This window comes from Pteropus vampyrus, unplaced genomic scaffold (genome assembly GCF_000151845.1).
Source record: "Pteropus vampyrus isolate Shadow unplaced genomic scaffold, Pvam_2.0 Scaffold203, whole genome shotgun sequence".
In the NCBI taxonomy this organism is placed as follows: Eukaryota; Metazoa; Chordata; class Mammalia; order Chiroptera; family Pteropodidae; genus Pteropus; species Pteropus vampyrus.
Window position 1 is genome coordinate 490,016 of NW_011888984.1, and position 10,501 is coordinate 500,516.

General features: G+C 54.4%; 1 protein-coding gene across 6 annotated transcripts in view; it reads left to right on the forward strand.

The window, feature by feature from the left end:
* Positions 1 to 10,501, forward strand: part of LOC105300159 (RAC-beta serine/threonine-protein kinase) — a 57,251-nt gene that overhangs the window by 32,163 nt on the left and 14,587 nt on the right. For all 6 annotated transcript variants that reach the window (XM_023537932.1, XM_011372221.2, XM_011372222.2 and 3 more), the window contains 3 exons: positions 7,604 to 7,757; positions 8,175 to 8,306; positions 9,828 to 9,893. In XM_023537932.1, coding sequence (XP_023393700.1) covers positions 7,604 to 7,757; positions 8,175 to 8,306; positions 9,828 to 9,893 — 352 coding nt within the window. The remainder of the gene's footprint in view (positions 1 to 7,603; positions 7,758 to 8,174; positions 8,307 to 9,827; positions 9,894 to 10,501) is intronic.

Here is a 10,501-nt window from a genome sequence, read left to right on the forward strand (position 1 = left end):
TTGCGTGTGGAGAACCTTGATGCTGGCGAGCTCAGCCGGGGCCTGGACTCCAGATGGAGATCCCCACGGGGCTTGGCAGACAGTGAATCAGTTCGGGTTTGTCACAGGGTTGCTAAAGATTCAGGGGGATGACAAACAGGAAGCCCTTGATTCACCAGTACCTGGCACACAGTGTGTAAGCCTGGAAGAGGAGTAGTGGGAGCCGGCAGAGGGTTTTAGTAGGCCAGAGGCCCACATTGGTTTCCATTTTAGTGAGATACCGTGCCCTTCAGTGTGGGGAAGAGTCCCTTTCCTAAACTGGAGGGGCTGGAGAGCCCCACCTTCCACCTTTTCTGGGTGCCTGCTGCTGCCGCTGGAGAGAAGTCTGCTGGGACTGCTCTGAGACCGACCCCAGGGCGGCGTGGGCCAGAGACCCAGCTCTGGGCTGTCTTCACTGCCCCTCACTGCCCTGGGCCATGGAGGCTCTCAAGCCCAGGGAAGGCGGGGTTGGGGTGGGAGGTTGGGGGCCAAGGGCGGATAGACCACACTGGTAACCGGTTCTTGCCTAGGTGCTGTAGCAGCCCACTCACTGGGCTTCCGGTAGCCTCTCTTACCTAACCCAGTCGCCCTCCCGGACAGCAGGAGGATCCCTTGACCCTCCGCCCTGCCAGCCGGTTTCCGACGTGCATTTAGTGTAGTGAACGTCCAGGTTCCTGCACCTCCATTCAGCAGTTCAGCATTTCCTGCATTGTCCTCATCTGCTGTATTTTATGCTAGATCTTGAACTTCTGCTCATATTCGTGACACTTAACCTCTATAATGCGTCGGCAGGCATCTCCTAAGAATGAGGACTTCTTCCTACAGAAATGTGGTGGTGGTATCACTTGAGGTGATTCTTTATAAGGTGTATTTACTAACATTCTCCCCATAGCCACGCCATACTTGAATTTCCCCAGTTGTCCTCAAGGTGTTGTTTTGCACACCAGCATTTACTCAAGGTACGTGTTGTCTCTTTGGCTCATTTTAATCTCGTCAGTCCTTTGTCTCCCTGTCCCCCATAAAGCTGATTTTTTTGGATAAGCCAGGTTGTCTTGTAGAACATTCCACACTGTAGATGTGTCATGCTACTGCCTTTTGGCACAGTTTACTTTGTTCTTCTGTGCCTATATTTCCTGTAAATCTGAAATTAGGTCTGGAGCATGGTTTGCAAACTACTGTCCGGCTTCCTGTTTTGTAAATAAAGTTTTATTGAAACACAGCCACACCCATGGTTGCTTTTTCCCTATTATGGCAGAACTGAGTTGTTGTGACAGATACCTTATGACCTGCAAAATCTAAAATATTTACTGTTTGGCCCTTCACAGGAGAAGTTTGCAGACTTCTGGTTTTGGCAGATGTACTTAATAGCCCATTGTATTAGCACTTTTTAATGTAAACCTTATCACATAATTTCTCTACTTAGAACTCTGAGTGGCCTTTCAGTCCCACTTTGGAGTAAACTCCAAAATCTGCCATATTCCCCAAAGTCCCACGTGATCTGGCCTTCTCCTCAGAACCAGTTTGTACCACTAGTTCCCTTACTTGAGCCACACCAGTCGCTGTGCTGTTCCTTAAAACGTGCCAGATACACTTTCTACCTCAGGACCTTTGCACTCGCTATTCCCTTTGCTTAGAATCCTCTTCCCGCAGATGGCATTCCGGTTCTCTCCGTAACTTCACGAGGTCTCTGGTCAGATGCCACCTTGGAGTGTCCTGCTCCGCCCCCATGACTCTGTTTGTTACCCTCGCCTTGCTTTATTTTTCTTTATAACACCTATCTTTCAGGTGTCGCATTTCTGTTTATTTTAGGTGTTCAGTAAATGTTTGTTGAATGAGTAAAAGAATAATTAAAATGAATTCTCCCTGTTTTAAGATCTTTACATATTTTAACTCGTTTTACCCTCACAGCATTTCTCGGGGGTAGTTCCTCATCTGTCAAACAGGGATAGTGATAGTGAAACGAGGCACAGGGGGTCGTAGGATGAGAGAAAGACCTGAGGGGCTTGGGTTTTCCCCACCAGGCGGGGCTGGGCTTGGATCAGCCAGCAGCCCATCTGAGGGCGTCCGTGACCAGAGGGGGCCCTCAGATGCCCTCCTGCTGTAAATACTTTCTGGGTCAGAGGAGGGCCCTGGTTAGAGGGAAAGGTCCCTGCATCTGCCATCAGACTCGCAGTCAGCTGGTACCTGGCCTGTGTGCTGAGGGCGGCCCTGCCGCCTCTGGTTCACGGGCTTCCCTCTGGGTGTGTTCAGCCATGCTCGGTGGGTACCCCAGGGCTGGGGCCCAGGCTCCGGAGTCAGACTGGCTGCGCCTCTCCGCGGGGCTCAGCTCCCGGGCTGTGTGCGGAACGAAGGCGGAATGCGGGAGCGCGGGTCGCGGCCGCCCCGTGCGTCCTGCCTGTTGGCACCTTTCCTCCCCTTCATCTGCTCTGCCGCCAGCGCCTCCTGCCCTAGGACCGCACAGTCTCCTCACGCTTCCTCTCGCTTCCCCGTCCATACCCCACACAGCAGCTGCTGACTTCAATCAAATCGGACCCTGTCTCCCCTGCACAAACCCTGGGAGTGACTTCCCGTGATGTTAAGATGGAAATCCCTAACATAGTGGCACGTGGCATCGGGTGTGGTCTGTGCCTGGCCTTATCCACCCCCCCCCCCCCCGCCCCCGGCTCATCTCCTCTGTTCCCCTCTCTGCCGGATCCAGCCATGTTGTACCCCTGAGCCCTCTGCAGGCACCCCAGGCTCCCTCCTGTTTGGACCTGCGCTGTGCTGTTCAGCTGCCCGGTCCCTCTCCCTCCCGGCACTCTTCATGGCTGTCGCCTTCCCTCCATCTCATCTCACTGCCTGTTTCCGGCACTGGGGTGGTTTGTGTTCCAGGGGCATCTTTCAGGTCCTGGCTTACACTCCACTCCCTGGAGAGTCCTTCCCCACCACCCTCTGGGCAGGGGCTTCTCTGTCCAGTCGCTGCACTCGTCTTCTCTGTCAGGCCGGGTGCTCCATGGGGCTGTTTTCCTGCTGCAGCCTCGATGCGCAGAGCAGGGCAGGGCCGATGCCGTGCTCGGAAGGCACGCGGGGCGCGCTGCTGGCCGGGTGGCCGGGCGGCCGGGCGAATTCTCACAGCCTCCCTTGGAGATACTCGCCCTGTGCCAGGCACTGCCCCGAGTGCTCTGTGTCTGGTGTTGCGTTTCACCCCGACATCACCCCGTGGTCCCTGCTCCACGTGTCAGCCAGCTGTGGCACAGGAACGTTAAACCACCTCCCCAATGTTGCCTCCAGCAGGGGCAGAGTTAAGATTCACGCCAGGCCAGTCTGTGCTCTTGGCTACCCAGCGCACTGGGGCGCAGACGCTGGGGAAGTGCAGCTGCTCAGGGCCCCCGTGGCCAGTTTGCAGCAGAGCTGAGCTCCAGGCCCTGCCTCCCAGCTCCTGAGCCTGTGCTGTACTTGGCCTCGTGCTGCTTGCGGGGGCCTGGTACCCCCCAAATGTGTCTTCCCTGGTGCCAGAGCCCAAGTGAGGAATAGGAAGGCTCCTGCTGGGAGAAGTGCTTTGGGGACAGTAGGGACACCTGGGTCCCTAGGCCTCTGCTGGCTGTGTAACTGGGCAGACATCAGCCTCTCTTGTCTCAGTTTATAGGAGGAGGTGGCTGACAGTACCTACTTTGTAGAGTTGTCAGAGAACTTGAGGGGTTACCTCACGTGAAGCATCTGGCCATCTTACGTGAGGTAAATTGTCGTCTTAGAAATTTTAAAATGCCTTCGCAGGTAAGAGCAGGGGTTTAAAAAACAGAGTGCACCCTCGTGAGTGGAGGCATTTGTGTTGTGGTCTGTCGAGGGGAGTCCCTCTCGGACGGGGGCCCTGGACAGAACTCTCAAAGGGCGGCTTTTCCTTGCTCTGCTCCCGGCTCCGTGGCGTGCTGGTCCTCACTCCCTGCGCCTTCCTCGGAGAGCGCCTGCTTGATCCTCCTGGACCTCATGCTCAGGGACCGTGTGCGCTCCTCCGTGTGCCTCAGTTTCCACATTAGAGGCACACCCGCTCCCCATCCTGCACTCCTGAGGGAAATGGAGTGAGATGGTGTCTGGAGCTGGTGTTTTTCTCCTGTTTTTTTTGGAGGAAGAGGTTGGGTTCCCTGGGGGCTCTCCCTTGGGGGGCAGAAGGAATGTCCACTCTGGGCAGGGGCTCCCCTCTGCCCCACACACTATGTTGCAAACCCTCAAGGAGCATCCTGGACTGAGGCCCTTGCTTTTTCTCTGAATTCTGAGTGCTGCAACCTTGTAACCTTGGTCCAGTTGGAACAGGATGGGGGCTTGTGAGGCGTTGGGAGAGCCCCATTTACCCTCAACCAGACTTCTGCATCCCCTCAGACTCCGTGGCCCCCTGCGGGGCTGGGCACCTGAATCGGGGTGGGCGGGGTAAGCCCAGGCCCTGCTCGGTGTCTTTTCCAGCTTCTAAAAGTTGAGCGCTCTCTCTGCGTGTGGTGCTTTGCACACAGCAGCTCTCCAGTGTCTTAGTGTCCCCAGTCGACTGAAGAGTGGGATGGACTGGGAGGGGCGAGCTTGCCAAGGTGGTGGAGTTGCCACTTGGGCCCCAGCCAGTGTGGCACTGGAGCCTGTGTTCCTTTTCAGCAGCCCTGCGGCCTAGAGAGGCCACTCCAGGTCCTGTGGTGTGGGGCACCGTCATTTATTCAGGCCAGTGTTGATGCACTGTCTGTGTTCTCCCTTATAAACAAAGACAAGAGCATACTATGCATCTTGGTCTGCAACTTGATTTTTTCATGTGACAGTTCCTTTTTTTTTTTTTTTAATATATTCAGTGTGTCTCTTAGGAGATTGGTGATTTTTTAAAAGAAAATTCATGGTCTCACACCCAGTCAGCATTTTGATATTTCTAAGAGGACAGTTACGATCTAATAAAGCAAATCATGGGATGTGCCCCCACCCACATTTTTTGAAAAACAGGAATATTAATGTAGGCATAGGGATTTATATTGCAGTTGGTTCCAAAGAGGCACAGGGTAAAACAAGTTGAGAAATGGCCCGCCTGAGGCATTGGGTCAGGGAGGGAAGAGGCCAGTTCCACTCTGCCTGGTTGTGCACTGGGCCTCAAGTACACTGAGGCCATGTGGACTCCAGCTGCCTCCCCCTCCCCCAGATACCTCTCAAGTACCTGCCCGTGTGCTGGGCCCACTGTGTATGAACAGACAAAAATCCCTGTCCTCGTGGGCCTGACGTACATGGGTTACGGGTCCCCCAGACTCTGTTTGGCCTAGGGAGGGCCATTGTGCCAGCACTTGATGTTTGTGCTTGCAGTGTTCACGCGTCTGTCTGAGGAAGCACGCTCTTGTGCACGTGAGGCCACTTTGAGAGGTGGGGCTTCTGTGTGTGAACTGGGGCCTTGGAGCTTGGTTGCTGCCTGGCTCAGCAAACCTTGGAGCTAAGCAAGGATGGCCCTGCCCCCAGGCCCAGAATATCCAAGGCCCTGTGGTTCCAGATACCAGGCTTGGAGTAACCACCATGTTTCCTTGAATTTTTTTTTAATTAATTAATTAATTAATTTTAGGTGAGGCAATCTTTGGTTGACCTCACAGATTGCAAGGACTTTGTCCGCTTATTTTTTACGCCTACAGCACCTGATCTTTCTAGGTGGTCTCCCATCCAAGTACTAACCAGGCCCGACCCTGCTTAGCTTCAAGATCAGACAGGATCGGGCTTGTTCAGGGGAATTTTGTGTTTTAACCCGTGCCTCAGTTTCCCCATCTGTAATGCAGGGGAGGGATGAGTGCCCTGTGCGTGTTTGTTACCAGAGGATGGTGGAATGAGATTGCTCTTCGCCCCTGAGTCCAGTTCCCCTGTGTCAGGAGCATCCTTCCAGAGGCGCTCGTGCTTACATGAGCGCGTGCGCGTGCGCGTAGATTCCCTCTGTTCCTGACTTCGGTGGCATGACGACTGTGCTGTTCTGTACCTGCCCTTTCTCACTTCGTACACCTCAGATCATTCTGTGTCCACACATGGCTGCCTCATTCTTTCTCTCGGCAGCATAATGTCTCCTCTCCACCCCAGACTGCCCTTTGAGCTCAGTACTGTTGCTGTCGGTCTAGGATGCCGTCACCTGAAGACACACCACAGTCTTACATAACACCAAGAAAAAGCAGTATCCCATGCATCATGGGGCCGATGGATCACAGAAGCCGATGGATCACGGTTGACCCTTGAACAACACGGGTTTGAACTGCGCGAGTCCACTTACACCTGGATTTTTCTCAATACTGTAAATGTATTTTCCCTTCCTTAGGATTTTCTTAAAAACATTTTCTTTTCTTTGGTTTACTTTATTATAAGAATACAGTCGTCTATGATACGTATAGCATACAAAGTATGTATTAATCAGCAGTTTACGTTATCGGTAAGGCTTCCGATCATTAGGCAATTAGTAGTTAAGTTTTGGGGGAGTCTAAGTTATATGCAGATTGTCAGCTGTGGGGGCGGGGGAGTTGGCAGCCAGTGCTAGTGCTCTTTGGTACATGCAGAAGTGGAGACTCGAGGGCGGTCCAGCCTCAGCTTTGGCCTGGCCACTTGCTCCCTGCGTGATCCCAGTGCCTCAGGAGTGCAGAGCTGTAGCACCTGCTGCCCGGGGCCCGTGGCGATTCTGGAAGATGCAGCGCTCTCTGGAGCTTCTTTAAATCACTGTGATTTGGGAGGTGGCCTGCTGTGCTCTGAATTTTCTCACTCCTAGAGAATGTTTTATTTTTCCCACTGTTTATGTGGCTATTTTATAGACATAAGCAAAATCTCTAGAGGGTTCAACAGATATTGGGTTGAACCACTTAAAAAATTGTGTGGTGGGTCAGAAATGGGAGGTATGGACAATTTAATGTCATTCAGCCTTCTACATCTATATGTATTTTTGGTTTCTGGTCACTTTTACTTCTGTCTCTCTCCAAACAGAACAGCTTATAAGTATCGGAAGCAGCCTCTTCCCCATGAGTTCTAAATCATGGCTGTGACAGAACTAGCGTATTGTTCTTAAAGCAGGCTCCCTTCTCCTGGGACCTGTGTCCCTGTCCGCCACCTTTCCTTCGCTGGCCCTGTCCTACGAGAACCCCTGGTCCTGACCTCAGAGCCATGTTGGCAACTCTTGCCTTGTAAGATTTTCCGCTTCTCTGGCTAACGAATGCTTCCTTTTACTCTTGGTTTTGTTTTACGAAACATTGGGAGCTTGAGCTGGAGGAATTCAGAGCACTGTCTCTTTCTCACGCAAGGCTCAGGGTGGGGGCTCATTTTCGAGGGGCTGAGAACAAAGGTGGTCACCCCTCTCTGACCATTTAATTGCTGTCTGACTTCAAGTGGCCCTCAGGCCGGGCCACTTCTGGGACATAGATGGTCCCTGTCCTTATTCCACTCTTGCCCTCTCTCACTCAGAGAGTCTGTAAAGTTTCAGTCTGGTCCCATCAGCTCTCCCCAGCTGAGACAGATCTTGCCAAAATGCCCAAAGGTGTTTGGTCATTTGCTTGTCCATTGGAGGGGTGGGGCTGAGCCCTTCCTGCCCCGAGGCCCAGGCTGCCCGGGACTCATGGCTCCCCTGCTGTGTCTCACACAGGGAGGAATGGATGCAGGCCATCCAGATGGTGGCCAACAGCCTCAAGCAGCGGGGCCCGGGTGAGGACCCCATGGACTACAAGTGTGGCTCCCCTAGTGACTCTTCAGCGGCCGAGGAGATGGAAGTGGCAGTTAGCAAGGCACGGGCCAAGGTGGTAAGTGCTTGGGGTGACAAGTGGCCAGGGGGTAGAGGTTGCTAGTTTGTGAGCACCCTTCCCCGCTCCGGGCCTTGGTCTCCACAGAGTGTGCAGGGGCCCAGCCCGGCCCATGACTGCCCCGTAGGATGGGCGACGCCAGGGTGCAGATGCCCCAGGGCTGCCCTGTGTCCACGGCGTGAGGGACAGCCTCACCCCCAAAGGTTGCCAAGACCTCGCCAGCCCCGCATCGGCGCCCTCCCAGGGCCCGTGCCTGGGAGGGCCGCTTGGTGGGGAGCCGCCCGGAGCCTGCCTTCCTGCCCTGCCCGAGCGTTCTGGCAGCAGAGTCCTTTGATTTTCCTTTTTCTTTGTGAAAATTTTCTCCCACGGGCTACATGCCAAGTGCTGCCGGCCCTACTTTCTCTCTGTCCCTGGCAGACCATGAATGACTTCGACTATCTCAAGCTCCTTGGCAAGGGCACCTTTGGCAAAGTCATTCTGGTGCGAGAGAAGGCCAGCGGCCGCTACTACGCCATGAAGATCCTGCGGAAGGAGGTCATCATCGCCAAGGTGGGGGCTCCCGGGCCGCCTGGTCGCCGCTGGGGGCGGGCACTGCGCACAGGGCCAGGACACTTACCCGTGTCTTCTGCTGCCAACATCTCGTTTCCACACCAAACCCATCCCCTGGGCTCAGTCCTGTAAGGCACCGGTCAGAGAAGGCGCGCCCGAGGCCCGGAGAGAGCCGGCCTGCCTGCTGCACCCCACCCCTCCCTCCAGGTGCCCAGGGAGGGCGGAGGAGAGAGTCCGACTGGGGCCTCCCCGAGTCAGAGCCTGAAAGGTGGCTCCAGGGTCGGGGCTTGGGGCAGGGTGTCTCAGTAGGAGGCTGGGCCAGGAATGGAATTCTATTCTCTTCTTCTCTTAAAGTTTTAAAATGGAAAATTCCTAACATACATAAAATTTTTCAAAGAAAAATAAATATAAGGGACTCCCATGTAGCCATCACCCAGCTTCACCCGTTAACATTTGGCCAGTCTCAGTATCCTGTTTCATCAGCTCTGCCTTCCGCCTTTTTGTTCTGGAATACTGTCAGGCGTGTTTTAGATAGCATATAAGCTACCCACACATACTCAGACACGATCTTTAACAAGCGAAGATTTTAAAGACTGTAATCGTGGCACTGTGATCATATCCAACAAAATGAACAACCCCGATGTCACTGGTCCAGAGCAGGGTTTCTCAGACTCAGTGCTGTTGACAGTTTGGGCCACACTGTTCTGTGTCATGGTCTGTCCTGTGCACTATAGGATGTGTAGCAGTGTCCTTGGCCTCAACCCGCTAAAGCCAGTAGCACCCTTCCCCTTCCCCTGAGTTGTGACAATCAAAAATGCCATTATTACCAAATGTCTCCTGGGGACAGACTGGACCTGGAGGAGAGCCAGTGTCCGGGTCTGCAGGTGGTTCCAGATTGTTTGGTGCTCTCCGGGTGATTGCTGTGCCTGACACCAGAGCTGAGCCCCTGTTGGTGTTGGGAGGGCCTGTGACGCTGCTGCTGGGCCCACCCTCGAGTTTCCAGTGGGTCCAGGAAAGGGCCCGAGAACTTGCATTTCTCCCAAGTTCTCAGGCGTGGCCGATGCTGCCAGCATGGGGCCCACACACTTAGAGCCACTGTCCCACAGCCTAGAGCCCCGATGCTAGGTCTAGGTCCCTCTTCCAGCAAGAGCATTGCTGGGTGGCGACTCCCAGGGCCTGTGGCATCACCTCAGGGCTCTTGTGATGTCTGCTCGTCCCCCCTTAGGGATGTTAAAATTGGCCGGTGGGTTCGGGAGGTGACAGCCCGATTCCTTCATCATAAAGTCCCCATCACCGTCTCACCTTGTGGTTTTGAGAGTGAGCACGCAGTGTCTTCGCTTGGGTCCGTTACTTCGTTAGGGGTCGTGGAGGGTAGCGTGCCACGCCTGCCGTTTGCCCTCTGCACATCGGCGAGGAGTGGCACGGCTCTTCACTGGGACATCGCCCCTCACCCCTCAGGTTGCGGGGCGGTGGGCAGGCATGGTGTTGCCCACCAGCTCCTCACCCAGCCTCTGTCTACAGGATGAAGTCGCCCACACGGTCACCGAGAGCCGAGTCCTCCAGAATACCAGACACCCATTCCTCACTGTGAGTGGTACTCCCCTCACGCCTGTGTGCTGTGCAGGGGGCTGCCAGGCCAGCACCTTCAGGCAGAGCTTACAGTGAGCCCAACCCTGTCTCTATGAAGCACAGACCAGTGTCGGCCAGGTGCCTGGGGCCAGGTGTTCCTGGGCTCCCCAGGTGGCCTGAACCAAGACCCTTGGAGTGGCAGCTTCTTCACAGACAGTAGATTCGTTGTCTGCGCCTCAGCTGACTGATGAAGTCACATTGCAGGATGGCCCCAAGAGCATGGCTACTGTCTTTATGAGTTTGAGGCACTTAGCCCAGCTGGTTGAAGTGGGAGCATTATTTGTTTTTGTTTTAAAATGTACTCCTAGAAGCAGATGTATCATCATGCTGCCTGTCACTCTATAGGCTGAGCAGACACCTCTTTGGGCCGTAGTCTCCAGCAAGGCCAGCAGCCATCAGTTAAATGGACTGGCCGAGGATGTCTTGTGGGTTGTTTCTGTAGCTCAGTTGCTATCCAGGTGTCCTGTTAAGCCATGGCCCTTGTTCAGATGGAATCTGACGAGGTACTTCCATGTAGAAGACAGAGAACAATAGAGTGGTTGTGAGCAGAGGGGTCACCCAAGGGT